Source organism: Grammomys surdaster, unplaced genomic scaffold, assembly GCF_004785775.1.
Source record: "Grammomys surdaster isolate TR1022 unplaced genomic scaffold, NIH_TR_1.0 348, whole genome shotgun sequence".
Classification (NCBI taxonomy): domain Eukaryota; kingdom Metazoa; phylum Chordata; class Mammalia; order Rodentia; family Muridae; genus Grammomys; species Grammomys surdaster.
The window spans coordinates 361,609-386,533 of NW_021604767.1; the positions used below are offsets into that span (position 1 = coordinate 361,609).

The 24,925-nt window shown below is 42.5% G+C and overlaps 1 protein-coding gene across 3 annotated transcripts in view; it reads right to left on the reverse strand.

The window, feature by feature from the left end:
- Utrn (utrophin) overlaps positions 1-24,925 on the reverse strand; it is a 429,847-nt gene that overhangs the window by 333,266 nt on the left and 71,656 nt on the right. For all 3 annotated transcript variants that reach the window (XM_028779235.1, XM_028779234.1, XM_028779233.1), the window contains exons 9-19: positions 23,135-23,338; positions 21,845-22,026; positions 20,612-20,762; positions 19,215-19,334; positions 18,000-18,101; positions 14,173-14,280; positions 13,349-13,528; positions 11,840-12,009; positions 7,219-7,342; positions 5,481-5,568; positions 148-389 (exon numbers count right to left, since the gene is read on the reverse strand). In XM_028779235.1, the coding sequence (XP_028635068.1) occupies positions 148-389; positions 5,481-5,568; positions 7,219-7,342; positions 11,840-12,009; positions 13,349-13,528; positions 14,173-14,280; positions 18,000-18,101; positions 19,215-19,334; positions 20,612-20,762; positions 21,845-22,026; positions 23,135-23,338 (1,671 nt within the window). The remainder of the gene's footprint in view (positions 1-147; positions 390-5,480; positions 5,569-7,218; positions 7,343-11,839; positions 12,010-13,348; positions 13,529-14,172; positions 14,281-17,999; positions 18,102-19,214; positions 19,335-20,611; positions 20,763-21,844; positions 22,027-23,134; positions 23,339-24,925) is intronic.

Here is a 24,925-nt window from a genome sequence, read left to right on the forward strand (position 1 = left end):
GAGTCAGCCCAGAAAGGTCTCCATGAGTAGAGATATGTACACACACACAGCGTTCACCACACACATTGAATGATATCTCCTCTTTATATATGAGACTCATCCCAGAACGGCTCTACAGTCCTATAGTCCAGCCATTTCTCACCCTACCTGGCAGGAATTCTTTAAGCTTGGCAAGGGCTGCTGAGAGGATTCAGAAAAGGGTGTGTCCTTCAGCCACTCTTCCTTCACCTTGATGGTCTTTTCAAGAGCATCAAGCTGCTTAAAATAAGCATTTATATCTTCCTGCAGCTGGATCTTCCTTCCCAGATCTTCCAGTTGCTGAGATACCATCTTCCACTCCAACGAAACCCTTTCCAGAACATCGTTTATTTCCTCAGTCGAAAGGCCTTCTACAGAAACAAAAAAGGAAGTCTAAGTGCATCAAAGCAGATACTTCATCTAGTACTACCAAAATTGTTTAGAGTTGGTCCTAGCCATCTAACACAGTGAAAGATGAGGCAACGTCACATACAGTGGTCATGCCCTTAGATCCCTTCTAACATAACTAAAAATCATAAGGATATACTAATAACTGGATATCCTTTAACTCCGTGATGTAAGGGGAGTTAGACTTCAGGGATGACGTGATTAGCCCACAAGTTACGTCTATAAAGCATCAGCCAGTTCATATTCTGTAGACCATGTCTCCATCTTCAAGACTGTAACACTCGGCTAGCTTATAATCTGATGCAGGCAAATCAACTCAAATGCCTGAATTTGTGTAGAGCTTTGACATCAGAATATACGCCTTCTGCCATAGGAAAATGAAAAAGACGGCTAGCAAAACTCAGAGCTGGCTCAAGTCTAGGGTGACAAATGATAAAAAGAGATTGCCTGCAAGCAAATGGGTACAGGTAGGAACATTAAGCCAGGTGCCAGGTCATGAAGCATCAAGAAGCCTACAAAGTACTCTGAACACATAAAAATAAATATAAACAATGCCAAAATAATGATAATGGTAGCTACTTTGGAGACACATCTCAAAAATGCTATTATATTATGTTAATCTCATATTCTCTTATATTTATTTACTTATTTTGTACTGGGGGTTGCCACATGCCAAGGGCATGGAGGTCGGACAAACTGCTGGAATTGTTTCTTTCTTACCACCATGAGGACCCCAGGGAAGGATGTAAGTCATTAGGTTTGGTGGCAAAAACCATTACCCATTGGGCAATCTTTCCAGCCACTGAGAATCTTAAATGTCTTTTCTCAAATTTTAGAAAGGTATACAATGATTTTTAGAAATGATAAAAAAATTATCTATAACAATATGTCTTTCCACATCCTTTGCAGTGCTATAAAATATCATTAAATCTTTTCTTTAAATAAGTGGGAGGTGGTATAGGAAAGTGGCAACTGGTGGAGGTTTGGTCTGTTGCTATGTACAGTAATGCTAAATTCTTTACCAGAAGGTCTAGGCCTATCAGTGAATTACCAGCTATTTTTGTGTAAACCTTGTTCCTTAACTTAAAACTATTGGTTAAATAAAAATAGCTATAGCCACTTCCTGGAGAGATTAGAGGTAGGCAGGTTTTTAAGTTCTCTGATTGAGCATGGAAGAACTGGAAGAACGAGGGGGAGAGAGAAGAAGGGGCCATGAGAGAATATGGACCATGAGCATGTGTCCAGAAAAAACAATAGGTATCTGGGGTACATTGCTGGGGAGGTAGCCAGGCCAGCAGTTAGAAAAGCAGATTAAGGGTTACCCCCCCAGTAATTGTCAGAGCCAAGTAAAATAACAATAGTCTGAGTCTCATTTATTTGTAAGCCAGTTGGGGATGAGATCAAATTGGTTATACTATAGCAACTAAATCTTTCTATTTGGCAGACAGGTGTGCTGAAAGGAGAGAGAGAGTCAACACCTTCGGGATGTGAGTAGGAGTCCAGTTGAAAGGAGTCTTCTCTGTAAACATATATGATCAACATCCACCGTCATAGAAACTCAACTTGAAAGGAAAATGTCATGGAAAGCAAGAAGCCACCCCTGTTTCACCAACAATACAAACTTTGTGTCACACTACATTCCCTAGGAATCAGAGATACCAACAACATGCACACCCGTGGTTGAAAGGTACCACCTACATCAGCTGTTCAAGTGCACTTCCACCAGCAAGCTGCCAAGAGAACAGTAAACCTAAGCAAGGCATTCATACCACAGTCCATGTGCAAGCATCGCTGTTATTGGAGTTGTGGACAAGAAAAAGCACCATTTTTCTTAACAATTTCATGAACAACAGATATACAGGGTACGCTTCGGCATGGTCAAATACTTACATGCCAGCAAATACTGAGGTACATAAAATAAAAATAGAGCATGAAAAAAAATTATTCAAAAAGCAGTAATTGCAAAATAACACATATACACAAAAAAAAATAAAATAAGTAAGGTTAAAGGTTTAAAACTACTGGTTTAAAGATTTGGTCTAACACATCTGCCACATTGTGACTTGGTTGTTTATAGCTTTGATCAAGGGCAGAAGCAGACACCGAACGCTTACAAAGGCAGGTAAGTGGGTCCTACTTTTCCCTGGGCAGGAGTTGAATAATATGTGAAGAACTCTTAAATACCATTAAAGCTGATATGAGTGTTAATAAGTTCCACTGTAAGCATTCCTTCTGTTGTTGATCTTCCCATAAATAAAAATGTGAGGGAAAGGGTGACCTAACTCCCCAAATGATGCTCCTGGAGTCTCCTTACTGCTGTAGGCAAGAGGTCTGTCAGTAAAATAGCCAAGCAGGCTGCCCTCAGCCACTTGGAATGGCCCAGCAGGTGCCTCAGGAGAAGCACATGGCAGTCAAGGCTGTAGCACAGGGCCAGCTCCTGAAGGTGCAGCACCAACCATGAGAGTTTGAACCAAATATTTTGCTAGCTTTGGCAAACACTAGATGACACTGCACCCATTTCCACCCAGGTCAGAGCAGGAGCACTTTCCTCGGTGGCTTTCAAGCACTAATGTGTTCGCTGCAAACAGGACAATACTACACTTGGTATAAACACAAACTTTATTTATCTTTGAAGTTTGCTGCAATTAGATACAAATACCCCTTTCGGCTCACTTGGTGAACTAGCTGGAAAACACACTCTTATATAGCCTTCCCTGGTATTGCAGCATTAAATCCTATAAAGGCTTTTCTGGTGTGATCTCTTCTTGCCTCTGTCAGGTGGATGAGCTAAGGAAGTGCCAGAAAGACAGAAGTGACAGAGACTGCAGTAATGACAGCCAGAGAGCAAAGCATGCAGCCCTGAACCAGACCAGCAGTGGGGGAAGGGAGGGGGATGGGTTGCCTGACCGCTTTAGAAAAGACAGGGCAGACCACTTATGTGTGCAAAGCCTTGAATGCAATCCCTAGTACATATGGGGGTTCAGGGGAGAGGTTGGGAGAGAGGGATAACTGGGTTTAGAAAAAAAGAGAGGGATGGAGGGAGGGAATACAGAACTTTGCAGTCCTGGTGGACTAAACCTCAAAAGGGGTAAGGAAGTGGGCTGCTGGACATCTGAAGATAGGGCAGACCAGAACAATTAGCAGACCAAGTTGCAAAAGGGATAGAGGAGCCAGCTGTATACACAGCTGTATACACAGCTGCAAAATAGGCAGAGCCTCTACTGACATTGGCAAAAAGGCAGAGGGAGCCAGGTACTAAGCAGCAGCAATGGGACATCCACAGCGACAGTGGCAATGGAGTGGCGTGAGAGCTAAGACAGGCAAGAGAGAAGGTGGAAGTAAACTGAAAGCAAGAGAGGGTGGAGGGATGCAGCTGAACAGAGAGAGAAAGACCACAAAGAAACTACAGCAACTGTCCCCAGAATAGACCCAGAAAGCTGCCAAGCCTTTAGAGCCAAGAGTCTTAGCCACCACAAGCACAGAAGCTATAATATTGGCCATTGCCCAAGGTTGAGGAATTCTTACAGCTATGTCCACTACTTACAAGATACAAAGCCAGCCACTTTCTAGGGATGAAGAGTCCCCGCTTCCTAGGCCTATGCAATAACTCCAATGCTTATAGAAGAGTCCCACTGTGGGAAGCCAGCACAAGAGCTGTTACACGAGAGGGCACTGCCTGAAGTTGCCCCTACCTGCTGAGGCCACACACTGCTGCCAACAGATGTTCTAGCTGCCTACAGAAGACTAGCCTTTCCCTTACCTCGCCATGATTTCTGTGCAGGTGGAGCTAAGACATCCAGCCATCTGACAGGCTACCTAAGTATTTTTAGAATAAGGAACAGGTGCAAAGGAAATGTGCTTCTTGGTGTCCTCCCTCTGGAGTTTTCAAGAAGGGAGGTTCTGCAGTCAGCCTGGCCAGCCATACTTGCTTCTGCCTGTGTGCACCAGCTGCCATGTGCCCTCTACAGTTTCTGCCGTTCTACCATGGCCTAAAACAGCATGTGAACCTCACTTGGCTGCAACCCACGCCCCAGCCTTTGACGTTCTCAGCCTGCCATGTCTTTTCCTAAGGGGGAAGGGAGAAAGGTCCAACTCCACCAAAGAAATAACTATATGCCAAACTTAACAGTCCCAGAAAAAAAACAATACTAACTTTAGGTTTCTCTGTGTCTATGTAAGGCTTTAGTCATTGGTGAGGGTCTTTGCTGCTTGCAAATTTTTCAAACACAAGTAATTTGTCATTTAAGAAGAAAAATGTTTTTAGAGTGTGTTAATGCTATCCTCTGAAAATGACCAGAATTCAAACATTAGTAAGAGTCCTAGTTAGCTTTAATTGTCCATCTGACACTGCCTAGCATCATCTGAACATCCTCAGATAAAGATTTGTCCATATCACATAGTAGGCATTGTCTTGATCATTAAAAGATGTAAATGGTCCAGGCCACTTAGGCAAGTGGTCCTAGGATGTAAGGACCAGGCAGCCAGCACGCAGCATCCTCCATGATTTCTGCTTTCAGATGCCTGAGTTCCCACCCTGACTTCCCTCAATGATGGATTGGGATCTGTAAGCTGAAACAAGCTGGTTCTTCCCCTGAGCTGCTCAGGGTCATGGTGATTGTCACAGTAACAGAATGAAACTAGAACACGCTTACCTTAAGGCGACTTCATATCTAAGACATTGCCAGCATAAAAATTTCCCTCAGTGCCATCATGTATAAGAAAAATTCAGAATATGTAACCCCAAAGGTGAGGTTGTACAATCTTGGGCACTGTTGGATTTTAATTGCTCTGCGGAGGTTTTCAAGGTTTCTAGTTTTCTGACCCCCATGTGGGAGCAGAAACGACTTTGATTTTATCTGTTTTTAAAAAAAAGCTTCAATATAAGATTTCAGTTTTTAAAAGATTCTGCTGCCTCAAAAAAATTGAAAACCAGATCTTTTTTCTAGCTTTGTCTATTTAATGTTTTTTTTATTTATGTGTTAAACTGCAAATATTAAATATGACCTTCTAAAATAATCTGAGAGAGAAAAAAAAAATGCCCTGCAGGGCCTCACCTTTTCCCATTTGCTCCTGAAGGATTTGTCCAGTTTGATACAGTTCATCCAGTCGGGGAATCTTTTCCTTCTGTTCTTTTTCTAATCCCTGGAAATAAAGACCAAATATAAAACACTGAAAGCTTCCCCTCTCAATGCAATGCTGATGTTATTTTAAAACCTCACATCTAGTGCCCTCTTAACTTTTCTTTAGGTATTTCAAAGTTTATCTACAAAGCACTATAATGAAAAACCACATAATTCCTGGCCACTCTCTAGCACTCTGACAATTAGTAAGTCTGAAAAAGAAAATTTCAAAACTGCCAACAGTGACTATAGACTTTAGATTCATTTAGAGAGAAAGATTATATGTTCTGTAATTATGAGTTCATTATCAAGGGGAAATCATTAAATTTAGCACTTTGGGTGCTAAATTTAGCTATCCATTTGTGAAGATAGTTTATTTCATACCATAAGAATAAAGGTTTGGGTACACACCCTTAACCTCAGCTCAGATGAAAAGGACCACTGTGAGTTTCAAGGCCAGCCTGCTCTACAGTGCAAGTTATAGGCTAGCTAAAGCTATGTAGTGAGACTTCGACTCAAACGAAACAAAAAATGGTATTGGGGGTAGAAGAAGAAGAAAACAAAATAATGGTTTGGGTCAAAGGAACCCAACATGGCTATGACAGAGCTCACTAGGGAGAAGCCAGAGAAGAAGAGGATGACTCTGAGTCTCAGTAGTATCTGCTGGCATCACTGTTGGTCCAGGCTCTACATCTGACTCAAGCGCGAACACAGAACTTCACATTCAATGTTAAAATAATATCAGCATGCTTTAGAACCCAAACAAAAATGGTTTGGGTTTGAGAAGTGGTCCTTTATCATAACACAGCAGCCCTTAGTATCTGTGGAGAATTGCCGGACACTAAACTCTGAAACTGTTCAAGTGCTTCATGTAAAACAGCGTACTGTTTACATGTAGCCTGTGTCTATGCTCTTGTAAGTTAAAGTCACCCCTAGTTTGCTTTAAACCCCCAACAACATGTAATTCACACTAGGCGGAGGTCATGCTGTGCTTGACTGGGGAAAGCAATGAGGGTATGTATGTCCTTAGCTCAGATACAATCATCCTGGGATTCAACACATGGTACAGGAACAAGACAGAAGGTGGCAATTCTCTAAGGAGACAGCTGAAGAGACTGAGATGAAACAGCTGGGCAATGGTAGGTAGCAGAAATGTGTGCACACTTTATTCATACAGACTCTCTGTGATGTTTGGAGTGCAGTAAATTCAAGTTTTGCTTTCAATAACTCTCCAGAAACTTTTTTCCCAATATTTTCAACCTAGTTAAGCAATTCCATAAGTCCAATGACCAACTGTACCTTTTTATTAATAGCTGTCGTTTTTAAGGGTAATATTTTCAGGAAATTTTAATATATCAAATGCTTTGTTGGATACAAGGCAGAATATCTCTAGAACAGTACAAAGTCCTAAGTAACTATGCACCAGACTGTGTACATTTAGATCTACATAAAAGGCAATAATGATGACTGTGTATACAAGTTAAGGAGGAAAAGGGGAAAAATTGAATTTCTCCTACATATGGTGATCTGATGTTTACTGCGAAGCTCTAAAAGCCATCTGTGGCTACATGTATTTCGCAGAAGCTTCTGGACCCTGGCACATCTCTATGCCAATTCTAAAATTAGCCTGATGAGTTATTTTACTTTCTGGCATATTCGTTGTCTATTTTACCTTCAATTTCTTCTTCATTCCCGAGGTTTCCTGTGACTTCTTATACTCTTTCATCTCTGTGTTCTGAATGGCAGTCTTTGATTTCAAACTCCAGTTGAGCAGCTCGGTACTCACAGCATCGAACCTGGTCAAGATGGGGACATTTTCCTGTCACTGGTCAGCTTCCACTGTCACCTTGGCCCAATAAAGAACAACCTGAATGCCCACCAGGCAAGAATATTCAAACAATGCCCCAAAACAGAGCAATCGCCCATAAGACTTTTACAATTAAGAGTGAAGACATTATAGGGTTAATAAAATAATTAAATTAACTTTTCTTTTACTTAATTGGGAATCATTTGCATTTTTATAAGCTATTGTGGACAACAAAAAAACAGATTTAGTTAGATAACAGAAAAAGAACAAGCACAAACATTTATAAAATTGTCTTTTGTTGCTGAATACATAGATAACTAGACGCAACTCAGCCTTTCAGGGGCCTCACGTCACCAGGAAGCAATTGAGAGTGACAGGTAATAGCAAAAGTATTTGCTAGGTACTAATTCCAGGACTTCTGAGGAATGACTCCTAATCCGTCCAGGAAAAGGATGGTTTCAGGGAGTAAGCGTGGCTCTGCTTAACAGCTTTCCTTGCAAAAGAAAAGCAAAGGAATGGAGGCCATATTTTGCAAGCTACAAATAGGTGTGTCTGGTTGAGTGCCGTGAGGGAAGGCTAATTAACAATGTGGCCAACAGTAATAGGGGCCAGTTACTGGAAGGCTCTGGGTGATAGATGATGGGCTTAAACAAAGAGTGATCATCAGCTGTGCTAAGCACAGAGCTAATAAGACTCTGTTGATAGCATCCTAGTCATTGTGGGGCCAGAACCAAAGACTGCACAGAAAAGGCCTCCATAGATAGAAACCAAGAGGAACTCAGGGGGCGGTAATGGGAGGAGGAAGAGTGGGCAGGTTGGACATGGGATCCTAAGGCAGGTGAAAACCAGTTTTCTGGAAGGTGACCAGAGACCAGACCCTTAGCTAAACCTTCCATGTCTATCACCGACACAAAGAATCCTCACAACTCTCTCTGAAAATACTTCTGATTATTCCTGCTAGAGTGGAAGCAACTGAGCTCATGAGGGTTTTGAATAATGAACCCCACACTAATAAATGAAGCAAGAGCTATACAAACAAAGACAGTCCATGTGGCTGCCCCTTACCCCAACGTGAGTCAGTATCATAAGCAAGAGAAGATGTACTTGAGGGTAAGCATCCCTTAATGTGTTTCTAGTAGATTCTAGTAGATTTTTGTGTATTATGTGATTTTAAAGGCATGTCTACAATATCTCAAATCTAAATCAGAGGAGGCAGGAGTTAAGGGAATTACTCAATTAATAGCTACCCGCTAGAACTAACACGATAGCTCCACATTCCTGAAAACAAATTACAACTGACTTGATATCTGTGGCAGCTGAACCCTGGGCACCACCACCCGTTAATATATAAATGTTCCAGACTACTAAGTGAGAAGCAGCAATGCTTCTTACAGACTGTGCACCCACTTATCACAAAGGCTTCAGTGGCTTGAAGGCTCACCTCTAACTACAGCCAGGGAAACACAATGTGCACAACTGAAACTTCCTTCTCTAATCTTCCCTATAACAGAATGCTTTGAGGACTGCAGAGATGGATGGCTCGGTAGGTAAAATGCTTGCCCTGCAAGATCTGACTTAGAGTTCCAGAACCCACATTTGAAAAGCCTGGCTGGGTGGCATGTTTATAATCCCAGAGCTGCAGAGGCGGAGACAGCCAAATTGCTGAGACTCACACAAACACACACACTCTCATACACACAGGCTTTGGGCTCTTAGTTCCCAAGTACCCATTTCCATCAATTGAACCTTTTTACTTTTGTAGGCTTCAGAGTTTGTCCCTGAGCCACTCATTAAACCCCTTTTATTTCAGAAATCTGAGGATCGATAAATTTTCCTTGAACCTAAGAGCATGTGTGATGCTCTAACTGAGTAACCAGAATCCAGATATCATCAAACAGTCCGTCCCCTTAAAATGAGCAAGACACATTGACCCCAGTACAAGATAACCAGATAGTTGGAAATGCCTGCCCTGAACAGATTTTAAAATTAAAAAAAAAAAAACCCATAAAGGAAACAAAATAAAATTGGCTACTAAGAATAAATGGTAATTTAGGGCTCTCAATTGTTTGTTCAGTCCAAAACAAGTTCATGACCATTTTTACAGCAGACTGAATACAAGAAAGGGTCTGAAAATTATGTCACACCACGAATAGCTAAGGAGAGCCCCCTCATCTTCAGAACTACGGAAATGAATGTGAGAGCCAACATCAAACATTCCTGTGGGATCAGGAGAATAGGGGGAAAGGGAACTGCATGAAGACTGAGAGATTCGCACAGCAGAAAAACCAGCTGGCAGAGAGGAAGACTGGAAGCCTCCCCAGCCAAGGTTAACAGAGAGTGGATAATACATGCATGCAGGAAAGCCAGCAATGCACACAGAGGATGTTCTGGTATGCCCAGGACTCATAAAAGGTCACAAAACAAAAACAAAAAACAAACAAACCTGGAGCTCAGAGCTTGGGCTTCCAGCCTCACTCTCTGCTCTGGCCCATGGCCCTCTAGGGTGTGCACACAATTTCTTAAGAACTGTCTGCTTCTAATGCTACCTAAGCATCCCTGTCCAGTTCCATCTTCTAGGAATAAGAAACTGGAAATCCCAGTGGGCATCCTTCAGACTCTGATACTGTGTAGAAAAGCATGCCTGGGCTCTACAAAGACAACACACAGGACATTCTGAGGCAAACCTGGGACATAACAGAAACTACAAATGAGATTTTTGCTACCATCAACTGCATGCACTCAGACCTCTACCTCGGAATTAATTCAGTAATGCATCAATCTGCTCTTGAAGGTCACGACTCACGGCTCACAACCCCCCTCCTCTATACTTTTCTACAAACTGCATAGACTGGGGATGGGGAGGGATACATGACTGGAGGTTCATCTGGACCTCCAGTACTACTGCTGCCTGTTTATGCACTTAAACAAGCAAGGGACAAAAACCTGGCCAGTGACATCAGAGAGTCAGTTTGCTGAGAAGTCAAAGCACTGAGTGGTAAAGCCACCAAGCCAACAATAGCAGGGACTACAGTGTGAAGTCTGTGTAAGTGCATCCTCTCAGTACAACTGGGCCACTTCTGGACTTTTTTTGACATACGGCACAATAATGAGTTGTTGACGTCACCTTGGTCACAGTGTTTTGTCTCTTGCAGTGGAAGGCTTGTTATTCACTCCAGGCAAGTTTAAATTAACTTCCTACCACGCTACACCCTGTCTATTCCAAACCCAGCCCTGGAGACACACACTGCCAGATGTGCCTGGCAGCTAATAAGGGCTCAGGAAATGGAAGATTGCTGCTAATATTGACATCAACAGTATCTCCCTCCCTGCCTGCCGCTCTGGCCAAAGTAAAGACTGCTACTCACAACTGCAGGTTTGCTAGTCATGCATGAGGCACCGTTAAAAGACAGAAACCAGGCTTAGGGTCAAAAAGAAAATCATCTGATAGAATCTGAATCCTGATTCCTCTAACAAAAGCTATCCTATCTTTTACTCAGGCCCTACTAACTAACGTCCCTGAGCCCTGGGATCTCACTGCAAGAGGGTGTATGAGAGCGAGCCTGAGGCCAAGCTGAAGGCTCACTGTGACTGGGCGTATAAGCTCCAGTACCTGGAACACACATTTTAAAGCAGCAGTTCTCAACCTTCCTAGTGTTGCAATTTTTTAATACAGTCCCCCACGTGGCGGTCACCTCCAACAATAAAATTATTTCTTTGCTACTTCATAGTTGTAAATTTGCTACTGTTATGGATGGTAATGTAAATATCTGCTATGCAGGGTGTCTGATATGATCCCCTAAAGACGTTGAGACCCACAGGTTGAGAACCTCTGTTTTAAAGGCTCGGAGATAGCAAAGGCCCAATGAATGCAGCTGAAATCTCGTTCTTCTAACAATCTCCAGTTTTCTTTTGGATCAGTTAGATAAAAGAGACATTTTAACTCAAGAGGGGTCTTTCAGCTAAACAGAAAGCATCTATTTAAAAACCTGATAAAAAAAATTATCAAAGAAAACCTAAATACATGGATGGGGAGAGAATAAAGAGGAAAAGGGGGAGGAAGAGAGAGAGAGAGAAAGAGAGAGAGCGAGCAAAGATGCATTATCTTCCTGAACTGCTATTGTAATGGTGAGCAGAGAAAAGAAATTCACAAAGAATAAGGAATTTATCCAAAGTCAAACTGTCAGGGCTTAAATCTATGAAAGAAAGCAGGAGCCAACCCGCAAAACAATCCTTCTCAAGGAAACCGATGGGGATTGAGAACAGAAGGGTTACTCCACACCAGTCTCTAAATTTAACAGAGGATGAATAAAGTCCCTTGGGGTAATTTAGATGCTTAGCTCCTGTGAGGCAGAATCTTCCAGAGACTCAAGGCCAGTAAATGAGCTCAGGACTGAATTTGCATAATAATGAGCATGTCTAAATTCGCAGTTGATTAGTGATTAGTGCAAGTTACACGCCGGCCTGAGAAGTCTGGGATGTCTCTCACTTTTTCTTGGCCTCCACATCCACATGGATCTGTCTCTTCTTCGGTGGGGGAGGAGGAGGCAGTTCCTGCTTAGGCTTTTTTGTTATTCCTTGTTCTCTGACATGAACAGTCTCCAAAAGATCCTTCTGAGGAATCTGGGACATGCCGAGCTTTGCAACAGCCTGAGTCACCTGAAAGAAAAGTCACACCAGTTTTGGTTTTAAATAAAGGCTACTGCTGAAGAGCTGTTCACAAAAAAATTCTCCCTATGAAAATATACAGTTCAAGCCATGCATGGTGCCACACAGGCGACTTACAATTTGCTAGGCCCCGCCCAGCAGCTACATAGCAATAGCTTGCATTAAAGCCCACCGGGTGCAAGCCTGGCATATAAAGAGGGACTGCTACCCTAGTCGCTCCCCATCTTCTGTTCCCACATATTCATGGCCAGCCTCTCTTCCTCTTTCTCTCTTTCTGTCCTTCTCTCCCGTCTTCTCTCCCCTCACACTTCTGTTCCCCACTTTTCCAGGTTCCTGCTCCCTTCCCCGACAAGAAGTCTACTGTATATTAGGTCTGTTGCACAGCATGGTTCCTCAGGGAAACACCTCAGCATGGGTCTGCCACGGTATTCCCACTACAATTATACCGCTTTATAAAGCATAGCACACCCGTGTAATCCCAGCACTTGGTAGGAGAGGTAGGGGTTAGAGGTTCGAGACTAGCCAGAACTACACAGAAGCACAGGGAAAGTCCACTTCAGAGGCTATTGGTGTGTAACTGGCTACAGATTTTAGCTCAGTGTCAGCCATGGCTTTGCCATCTTGCAGTACTCCTCCATTCTGCTTGAATAATGAGAATTCCCAAAGTAATCTTGTTTCTAAAATTATGGTCAATTGTTTCTGTAGATTCTTACCCTGGCCACACCATGAACCTGCAGTGACAGCTGCCTAAAAGAGATGTTGGTTGACATTTTCTATGTTACGATTTACCTTTTCTTAGCATAGGACAAAAGAAAACATTTTAGTGTCCTTCCCGGAATCAATCCCTTTCTCCCCTGTAACTAACTATCCTAGCCTATAAGCAGACAGTGGGCTCTCATTCCCAGACTAGAGGCCTACTCTGCAGGTTTGTCTCCTGAATAAAAAGCATATACTATCTTTGGATAGCCCATACCCATGTCTGTCTTATCTTCTCGCTGGCCTTACACTCCAAGACTTAATCACCCCAAACAGAACCTAGATATCTGTCCATAGCATCCCATTCCCTAATCCCCACCACTGGAGGCCACTGAGCTCCTTCCATTCTGCCAGATGCTGCCTGTCCTGCACATCTCATAATTCAGAAACATTGTGCAGGACTGGCTTTTTCTGTTTATCGTGATTCTCCCTGGTTCAGCCATGTTGTGTCGATGCCACATTCTCTCTTATTGTCAATTAATGAAACACACTTAAGATATCAGCCTGTATCTGTTTGTTCCTGAACACTTACAGTTGTTTTCATGGTATAATATACTACCCAAATAAAAGGTACCTGATTAGAAGAGTCTTCTAGTCTCTGAACCAAAGAATCCCATCTCTGTGTCAGCTCCTCAGAGTCACTGTTCATCTTCGTAGATGCCTTGGAATTATTGAGTAATTGACCCAAGTCCTGGCCAATCTCACTCAGTTGGTCCAGAGTCTGCCTCTTCATCTCCATGTCTTCCTTCAAAATCTAGAATGTCAAACATTTATCAGACAACTGTAGAGAATATCTTATGTCTGTATGGATGTGGCACCTGTCAATAATAAATCTGATGTTCTATGGCTTAGGCAGAAAAAAGGAGGTGGGACTCTTGGGAGGAAAAATGATTCTGGAATAGAGCCAGGCGGGAGCTTCACCCAGAGAGGATGTGAGGAGACAGAAGTATGGTAACATACTTCTATGTGAGCATAGGTAACCAGCCATATGGCAGAATGTAGATTAAAATAAATGGGTTATTCTACATTGTGGTTTAGTCAGAGAAGAGCCTAGCTATATGGTCAAGGTGTCTATAAATATATTTTGATTCTGAGTCTTATTTCTGGTAACATGGAGCTGGAAGGAAGACTAAGGACCTAACTTTCACAAACAACTCTTCTCTCAAGAAGGTTTATCTTCCTCAGGAAGTGTAAGCAGGTAGATTTGTGATCCAACTGACAGCATGTTCTGCCATTCTCTATGCTATAATAAAAGACTCTCGGTTCAGTACAATGGCTGGCAACAATGTAGTAATGGAAAATGAGCTATAATCTGAATTCATTCGATTATATTAACCCTTAGTTATAAAGCATCAAACACCACAGGCTTATGACAGATGCCGATAGGGACACACTTACAGCCAGACGCCGCACACTGACACCTAGTTCCTTCTGGTCTTTAAAGTTGCTGGTTTGGACTTTATTCAAAGCCTCTTCCTTTTCAGTGAGCCAAGCATCCAACAGACACTAAGAGTAACAACAAAAGTTGGAAAGAAACATGGTCAATCATCTGGTGATTCAAGTCAGTTACCAACTATCTGACTCACATTTGTCACCTCACATGTATTTAGAGATAATAAGAACCTCAAATATCTAAGTTCAAGGACTGGCAAAAAACTTAAGCCTCCTACAACTTACAACAGATTAACCAGTCATTAGTTCTACACTATGGTAACAAGTAAGGTATGGATAGGGTTTAGTGTGTCCTCAAAGGGCTCCTGTGCGGGAAGAGCATGGTCTCCAGTGTGGCAGGAAAGACGCTGGACTCTGTAAGATGTAGAAGCTAGGAGGAGGTTGTGGATGTTGCTGCCCTCAGAAGAGAGAGATGGTGTTCTTCTGAGGCCTCCATAAGTTCCTGAGAACACTGTCACAAAAGAGCAAGGCTGACCCCTTCCTGACCTCTGGCTTCCTGTGTTACCACTTGACCTCTCCCTTTGGTATATACTCCCATTGAGATGCTAAGTACTGTGATGTGTCAAGCAGGGATTCCTCACCAGAATTGACACCATACTCTTGGATGTTCTCACCAAGTTCCCACCAAGTTTTAGTTCTCTAAAACATTGAATGAAGCAAGCCTTCAGGATTGTGGGTGTGACTCAATGGTGGAGCTATTAGCTTCAGTAGTTAGTAAAATATAGTCATGAAAGAATATAAATAAGCCTTACATCCACTGGGGGGTGGGGGACGGGGTCTCGCTAATATAACAAGCTGGCCTTGAACTTGCAATCCTCTTGTCTCCATCTCCTGAGCACCAGGGGCCCATGAACATGTGACATCAAACCTGGCTAGGGGTTTTATTACAGTATGAGAAATCTATCCCACAAAGCAACAAACCCTAGATGTCAAGAAGGTGGGTAGGTAAAAGAAAGCAAATCCAATTATGCTGAGCTCTAAATAAAAAATAATAATAATAAAAAAGTCATATTGAAACTCTAGGTTTTAATCCAACAGAAGCTCTGAGATTTTCTTGTCCCTACTGCTCATTTCAGAGGAGACAGAAGTCAAGTTACATGTTTGAGGTCAGTTAGCTACTAAATGACTGAGCTGGGTCATAAACTCCTACCCCTAAATCAATAGTCTGTCCGCAGTGCCAGGAGGGGAAAGTATGCAAATGGTCAAAGTTCAAAAGTAATCACATTAAAGGAAGAAGTAGGAAGATGGCCCAAGGCCAACAACAAAAATATTTCAAACTCACAGTCAAAAGTGTGTATTCTCTGGAGAATGTTAAGAGATGGAGTGAGATGCCCTTGAGACAGCCCCCAAAGTAGTGTGTATCACAACGTGCCTTTCTGTAGAGCTAAGGGTTAGTTCTGGACTTACAGTGGAAAGAATTCATTCTCAGTTGTCTCATTAATCAGTTTATTTACAAGCTGTTCCTTACCTCTGTAGTCTACCACCACAACCCCCCAAAAAAGAAAGAAATGAAGATTAGAAAACTAAAAGACAAATGAAGATCCTATCGCCTGTATAGTAAAACTGATAAGGTCCGCATATAAAATAACTATGAAGCAAAACAGAAGGCGTAGACATACACCCCCCTCTCTCCCTCCCTCCCTCCCTCCCTCCCTCCCTCCCTCCCTCCCTCCCTCTCCCTCCTCTCTCTCTGAGAGAGAGGGAGTTAAAATGTCCTAACAGCAGACAATAATGGATAGAGGGCATATTTAAAACACCCACTTTATGAGTTACTGACGGTTTGACCCAGGGCTTCATATACACCAGGCAAGCACTCTACCAACTGAGCCACGTCCACACACCGATTATGTAATCCCTAATTTAAAGAGGAGGAGGAGGAAGAGGAGGAGGAAGAGCATTGTCTACCATGCTGATTCATCATTTAGGTTTGGACAAATTTTGTAACCTAGGAATTAAAATGAACTGTCTGCCTCCACCTCTGCCAAGCCACAGGGTCTCACCCATCTGGTTCCAGATCCCATGCAGAGAACAGAGCTGCTTTTTCTGGATGGATGTTCAACAGAGTCAAGACGGACACTGTGGGAATCCTGTGTCTGTGTCTTTTCTAGGCTACAAACTATTTGGCACTGGGGAGAAAATTCTTCTTTCTTTGTATTGTTTTGATAACTTTTGTGTAAAGTTAAATGGTGAGCAAGGAGCCACCAAACCAGGAGAAAAGCTGCGCAGACAGCTCTGCACCGCAGTACAGCTGAATGTCTACTGGAAGGCAATGCGAGGAAACATTCTCTCATTAGTTTCAGCCCGTATGCTGGTTAAAAGTTAAGATGAAGATTATAATTTAATGTTCACAGTGTATGGAGGATATTCCTATACCCTTTATTTACTGAGCACACACTGTATGCTGGGAATTGTGCTGGTATACATTAAAACAGATCATGCAACAAAAACCCAGGAGTAATTAAACCATGAAAAGTAAGTCAAGACAGCAACAGACCTAAGCACTAACATTATAAATAATGAACAGACATCAAATTATTATTACCATGGAGCCTTATACCATGAGCTTAAAGAATAAACTGCAGAAATAGATATAATAGTAAGAGAAACTTGAATTTCAAAATAACGAATAGGGGACTGAAAATGTTGCTCTGTTGGTAGGGTGCATAGCTACCATGTACAGGAAGGCCCTGGCTTCACCTCCCCAGCTCCACAGGAATCAGGTAAGATGCTGCCACATTTATAAGCTGGAGACAGAAGAATCAGGAGCTCAAGGTCATCCTTAGCTACTCAGTGAGTGTGAGGACAGAATAAATAAACTAAAAATATGTAAGCAAGCAAACTAATCAATGAATTAACTAAGCAGCAGTCAATAATGCATCGACAGTGGTATAAAGCTTAAAGTGATAGAAATGGTCAAGTTACTTATTTTCCCTTGGTTTTTAAATATCTTTTTTTATTTTTATTTATTTATTTATTTATTTTCGAGACAGGGTTTCTCTGTGTAGCCCTGGCTGTCCTGGAACTCACTCTGTAGACCAGGCTGGCCTCCAACTCAAAAATCCGCCTGCCTCTGCCTCCTAAGCGCTGGGAATAAAGGCATGCGCAACCACCTCCTGGCATCTTTTTTTAATTTTTAAAGTTATTTGCAAACCAATAAACTATTTCCAAATTCCATAAATTATTTTCAAAATAAAGCCTTCCCATGAAGGGAAGAGTATAACTAGCAGGTCTTTGGCCTTGAGACCCTAGGATTTATATACCCTCTGAAAAGTCCCCAGAATTCCAAAGGTCACACAATTGCAAAAACTATCTGCATCTGGCAAAATCATGCCCCCGCCAGAGCATGCAGCAAATCACAATCAGCTACTGGGGATGGGGGTGGAGGTGGGGGGAATCTGGGATGAAAACATACTCCTATAATATTTCTGTGGTTTTTTGTTTGTTTGTTTGTTTGTTTGTTTGTTGGTTGGTTGGTTGGTTGGTTGGTTGGTTGGTTTTTCGAGACAGGGCTTCTCTGTGTAGCCCTGGCTGTCCTGGAACTCACTCTGTAGACCAGGCTGGCCTCAAACTCAGAAATCCACCTGCCTCTGCCTCCCAAGTGCTGGCATAAAAGGCGTGCACCACCACCGCCCGGCATTTCTGTGTTTTTTAAAGAAGCAAAATTCCAGAATTCTCACTATAGAAGAGGGCAGCCATACTACACAGCCATAGTGCAATAATGTGCTCCATGTCGCTCTGTTTTGTCTTTGGTAGATGGTAGATGCATTTCATACCTGTTCTTCCAATAATTCCTGCCACAGAATATTGATTTCTTGCAACCTGTTCCAACGCTCTTCAGTCCAACGGCATACAGCTGTCCAGCGCTCACCTAATTTCTAGGGAAAGGAGAAGCAGCCTCTGTCAGCCCAGCCAGGAGACACAATTACCTCAGTTCTCCAAGAATCAACTTACAAAAGATACTTTTAAGTATATATATGAGAAAAAATTAGCTTGCATAGGATAGATTTAAATTACTCAGAGATGAGAAAAAAAACAACTAGAGTTTCTGTTCCTACTTCATTATAAAGTTTGTATGAGAATGCAACACTTCACATATATTTGCAAATTGGGTATACATGTCTGAGGGTTGGGTTTTATTTGTTTATTTGTTTTCAACCACTGCTACAACTACAATCTACATATCTACTTTCTATCCTTTAAACTTTCCAGGCTATGGTTGCCTTCAACAATTCTTCAAGTGACAGTGCCCAGGAAAGCCTGGGAATCACTTGAATGAGTTCCTGTTCTTTTAAATCTTGTTAACATTATGGGAGCAGAGTAACAGTCTCATGCCTTCCCAGCAAGGGCTCACATGAAGCAAGGAATACCGAGCTAAGCCTGTAACCACATAACGGGGAGGCCCATGGGGAAGTACAATCGAAACCAGGTGTCCTGCTTTGTGCTCCACCTCCACCCCAGCCAACCCCACCATGAGTTCAAACAGAAATTCAACTCAAAAAGATTTGCATGAATGGTTATCAAGAAGGTGGGACTTTAGCTTGAGGATGAGATTTGTTTCTGGTTTGGGTGGGGATTTGTTTATGTTTTTGTTTTGGGGGGGGGGATTGCGGTTGTTGTTGTTGTTGTTGTTTTTACTAGATTAAATCAGAGCATGAAGGTAGTTCCATCATGATAAATCCTATCGGATCAGTGAATAAAGGCAGAGACACTACACACACATATACACGCTCCTGTGCTACTGGATATAGCCAAGGGAGAACATGTGTCAGGCTGTCTGAACTGTCAGCCTCCAAAACTGTGAGCTAAGTAAACTTTGTTCTCTCTCAAGTAGCCTGCCTGGAGACCGTCATTACAGTAACAAAAAGATGATTAAAGGAGTCTACTTTTGTTATACCCTGCTGTACAAATAAGGATGGACAGAAGGAGCAAGTCCATGGACCTTGACCAGACAGAGGATCTTAAAGGCATCCTGTTTGTCAAGGTTGTACCTGTAACTGATCTTCCAGAACAGCTGTGGCGCTCTCCCCGCTGTTTTCATCCACAATCACCACCATGTGAGTTAAGGAATTCACCTTCACCTGTTCAGCTTCAAGGTCATTTTGCAAACTCTAGAGGGGGAAAAAAGATAAACTATGCTATCTGCTCTTCCTCATTTACCTATTTAAAATCTGCTTCTTGTCAATAGTAATTAAGGAACCTAATGAGGCAATGTATTGCCATTCCCAATCATTATCCTAAGTGCTACACTAAAGAAAGAAGCTTGAACACAGCCTTACACTTCATTAGGAACCAGAGTCTGAAAGTGTAACATCAAAACCAATTGTAAATGTGTAATGTGTGTGCCATTTTCAGTCCTAATTCTTCCCCAAAACAAAAAAAGACAAGGAGGAAGAAGAAGAGAAGAAAGAAGGAAAGGAGGACAAGAAGGAAAGCTTGTGTCTATCCTAGGAATTAAAATAAAAATATATCCATATGTGGGTATCCCAGCACTCAAGAGGCAGAGGCAGAGGCAGGAGGATTGCTGTGAGTACAAGGCCATCTTGGTCTACATAGCAAGTTCCAAGTCAGCTAGTGGTACACAATGAGACACTGAAAAAAAAGAAATGTAGAACTGATTAATCTGAAGCCCAGAGTTTAAGCATACAGAATCAGAGGTCATTTTCTGTAGTTCCATAAGGTGCAAGATGAGGAAAATACAGTATGACTCATAGAAGCTATTCTGATTGGCTCCCCAAGAGAGCAACTAGGAATGAACATATGGACACCTTCACTTCCCTCTTCCACAGGAAGAGAACAGTCATTAGACATCTGTAGAGAGTAATTGGTTTAAACAGTAGCAATAGTGTGGTGAAATGCCTCTTGGGTAGTGTTTAATATAAACCTTAAAGCTTTAGTAATCAGCTATCTATTTCTATTTCACTGATTCTACTTTGAAAACTGAACCACTCATCTTAGGACCAAATTACACTGTCCACCATAAGCTGGTTCCTCACTCAGCACTCCATGCTCTTCTGAAAAGAGGTAACAACAGGCCTCCTTACAGGAGTAGGTCTATATCCTAGTCCTAATTAAATATGTATTCCTGTTTGCTTCTCCACCCAGACTCTGCATTAATGCCCACATGCTCAGGTTGTCATGCACTTGCAGGTCCCAAACCACCTTTGCCAAATGTGACAAATGTCATACACTTCCAGAAGAAAGACATGGACATGTGTGCAAAGCTGTCTCTTTCAGAAATGTCACCTCCCAACAAACACCTCCTGAAGAAAAAGCAACACGGAAGAAGTAGCCCAACTCCACACCGAGAGAAGCCATCAGGCCCCATGTCGGCTCAGTGCTGCCTTTGTACACAAGGAAGTAGAAAAGAAACAAGAGGCAAATTTACTCTATGTTCTTCAAGCAGCTTTTGCAGGGACGGCAGGTCATCACCCAGTGGGAGGCTTTCCATCTTCTGGATGCGCTCTTCTGTGAGGGTCAGCCAGCCCGACAGCTGCTGCAGCTGTCTCTTCTGCAATTCCATTAGAGCATCATGCAGCCTGGCCAGGGGGACAGAGAGTTATTCCCTCCAGCCTGTTCCCTGGCACAGGCACCCACTCCTGGCACCAGGGGAACTGGGGGCAGGAAGACACACCCTTGCCTACCCTAACCATCCAAGTAGCAGAGAAAAAAAAAAACTGTAGGGGGAAAGCTCTGTTTTTATTCATAACTTGAGTTCATTAAAGGCAGCCCAAGAATATAAATAACAGCTCCCTGTATTCAAAACAGAATCATTGTTTCCACACTCAGGAATTCCTGCTTATTAAATTGGTGGAAACAGCACTGGAATGCGAATCACAACGTAGAAAGTGAAACAGACCATGGTCTAAGACTTCTCTTTAAATTGTTACAGGCCACTGAACAGTAGGTCTGTGGCACACTGTCCCGTGGTCATCGCCCATCGATGCCTTGCTGATTTTAATGCTACTGCAAAGAAATGAGTATCTGTGATGGTGCGTTGAAACTGTCAACTCAGTCCAAGCTAGGATCACCTGGTAAGACAGCCTCAACGAGGAGGCTGTCTAAATGAAGTTGGCCTGAGGCCATGTCTGTGGAAAACTGTATTGATTAGCTTAATTGATACAGGAAGGCTAGTCTGAAAGGAGCGGCACCATTCCCTGGGGCCCTGGACTGTAGCAAAGTAAAGAAAGCCAGCTGAGCACTAAGTATGGATACAGTCATTCTTCTCGCTCCTGATTGTGGCAGTGATGTGACTTCAAGCTCCCGTCCTTGAGAGGTCCCCAAAATGAGATGAAAACCTGGAATTGTTAGCTGAAATAAACTCTTTCTCCCTTAAGTTGCTTTTTTTGGGGGGGCGGGGGGGATGTCAGGGTATTTTATCATTGCAACAAATATAAAATTACGATATCACCTGTGCAAAATATAATTTCCCCTCTCACCACCCTCCGCATTCCAAGTTTCTCCTATGGCCTTGACAGAGCTGAGACTCACAGAACGGTGTTAGGACAGTGGAAGGCTTGCTCTATACTGATCTTACTCACAGCCCCACAGGCCTGCAGCTGAGCTCCACTGTGCACTGTGGTCTGAGGGGTCAGGCTCTTGCTCCTCGGGCCGCACTCACCGGGACTGCCTCTCCATGCTCTCCACCCGGAGCGCCTCCCATCTTGCATTCAGCAAGGTCATCTGTTCCTGAATCTCAAACTCCTCCTCATCTGACAGAGTGCCTTGTGTCATCAGTTGGTTGCCAGCCTGCAGGACACTCCCCACGCTGCTCTGGTGTGCTGTCAGCTCCATCATAAAAGCCTAGCAAAGGAGATTGTGGCACTCGGTGAGTCACTTGTAGCAAAAACATAAAGGAACAAACTGCTAGTGCAAAACCTCAACATCAACGTGACAGAGAAAGTAACCTGTAGAAAGCGAAGATAAATAAGACTTTCATGAAAGGTATTAAGCTCTGAAATGAGAAATTGGTATTAACTATAACTCGGAAGAAAGCTAGATAAAAAAACAAAACAAAAACCCCAATGTTATAGATGATAATACTTGATTTAAAAAGTTTTACAACTGTTATTTATGTGTGTGCACTCCCATTCACATGTGAATGTGTGCATGTGTGAGCTTGCATGTGCACATACCATGCTCGGCATTGCAACACATATGGAGAATCTCATAAGAGGTGGATCTGTCATTCTACCAAGTGAGTTGCAGGGACTGACCTTGGGTCATCAAGTTTGCGGCTAAGCTATCTCTCAAGTTAATGATGATTATGTTTTTAATGTATTATAAAGGTGGAATTAGGAATACATATAAAAATAGTAAAAAAAAAAAAGTGAAGTACTAATGAAATATTGACATTTCTACTCTTTTAAGTCTCAAATAACATCACTCTAACACACACACACACACACACACACACACACACACAAGAACCCACTTAACTGAAAAGAATTCCCCATAGAGTAAAAATCATGATTCTATCTTTAAATAACAAGTGGCTCCCCTTGCATAAAATTGTGCAGCAACACTGAATTAATCAAACACATAAAAATAATGGCTTTTAGGGTAGCATGAGAAACCCAACGATTTGGGATACCAGTTAGCTATGTTGATTTTCAACTACAGCTAGATACTTCAAAAAGAAACAATGCTCCACACGGATTTGATCATTAGTTCTAAACAATACACAAGATGTCACAAGACTGTGTCTGGAATCTGATTCCCATGAACTGTTGATCACTCTGGTTTTCTAACAAAGCCCATTTAAAGACCTCAAGAAGCACATCAGGACCTTTTCTATAGAGCAAAATCTGGTAAATACCAGGTGGATGGATGGTGAAGTCACCCCACCTACCCCCACCCCTAAATCAAGCCCTGCCCTGAAAAGATATGGCTCTCGGCTACATATATTTACTTCATGGGTAGCAAACTGCTCTTTGACTTCTTCCACATCATCAGAAATGTCATCCTGCTCCTGGAATGTGTCCTCCGCAGACAGCAGCCACGTCAGCACTTCCTCTAGCGCTATCTGGTAGCTGTCCAAATCCATGTCCACCTCGGTGACAGTGTTAGGGGTCTCAGCTCGGGGACTCTGGCCTTCCTCTGCCATCACTGCACTCTGTGGAAACAAACCCACAGCAATCATGAAGATGCAGGTGCTCATCAAGAGCAATGTCTGGAGAAACCAAGGCAGGGAGCTGACAGTCCAGTTCTCAGGAGCTGAGTAAACAAAGCCATGAATTAACCAAAGGGCACTAACAGCCCAAGAAATACAAAATAGAGAAGCAAACTCAACATTGGAGGAATCAGGGAGAGAGAAATATCCCACATGAGTCATTGGATGAAAATAAAGCTCCAAATGCCAGTATTTGACTTCAAGATATAGAGAATTCTGATGGAGGACAAAAAGCATGCTGGCCCTTGAACAATGGTTGCAATTTACAGAAAAGAAGAGCCTGACACTCTGATTTGACCCCTGGTTAGAATTTTCAGTATTTTAGTACCACATATTAAACAGTGAACAACAGTGCACATACAACCTGTGGAATAGATGGGATTTTGAGAAAACAGCCCTCTAGTTTATGGGCTCTTCTGTTTGGGAGATGTGGTTTGAGTATTAAGGCTTGTAGAATAAATGCCTGCCGATCTTTTTCTAAATTATCAGCATCTCTTTATGAACTTAACAATCTTGTAGTCAAGCCTACTGATTCCACTGTTCTTTTGTTTCCAGTCAAAGCAAAACTTCTTTAAGACTTGTGTAAAATATCCCACATGTACATACATGAAGAGAACAGTAAAAGCCATGCTCACACACGTTACCACTAAAGTCTTAACATTCTGTCTCTGTCTCAACATTTGCCTCCAAATGATTGAAAAGTTGGCAAATCCATTTCCGAGACTTGCCTTTAGAGTAACCATACAATGAGCCAATCAATTAAAGTATTTCTGATAACAGCTATGTCAGAACAACACACACCAACTGGAAACAAGAGGAGCCAGCCATCACATGTTCCTTCCATAAGCTCTCGGTGGCTTTGCCTGGGCTGACCCATCCTGATTTCCCAAGTTCTTCATCCAAGGAACAGAGCACAGTGGCTACCTTCCCAGTTCAGTGGCCCTGTCCATCTGACCTGCAAGCAGTGAACCTCCTGAACTCCTTTCTCCCATCTTTTGATATACTTTGACTGAGTGATACCATCTATTTCTATTTGATTTTTTAAAAAGATAATCTAGATCCTATATTTTATTTCTAGTAAAACTCTCTTCTAACTTCCAGCAGCAATAACACCTCTAGTATCTTTCAGATATATAAAACCATACCCACATTTAAACACTCATTTGTTTTACCCCCCAAACTTGCCACACACACACCCGGGTCCATGTACCTAAGTCCCTAGCCAGAAAACTGGGTGATAAACTTGGATACACCCCTCTTTCTTTCATTTCCCATGTTAAATCTGAAAGATAGTCCTACCTTCAAAGTTCAACTCAAATCCATCCAGACCTTTCCATTTCTAAGGCCACCCCTGCCTCTGCTCTGGACCACAATGGCTTGCTAACTCTTGGCACCCACAGTCCTATCTCCCAATCCATTTCTCAGACAGCAGAGAGAATGCTCTCTCTCATGTGTTCACACCCACAGGACACCCTGCCTGAAATCCTTCACTGCCTTTTCAATGTTCTTAAGTCACTATTTAAAATTCTT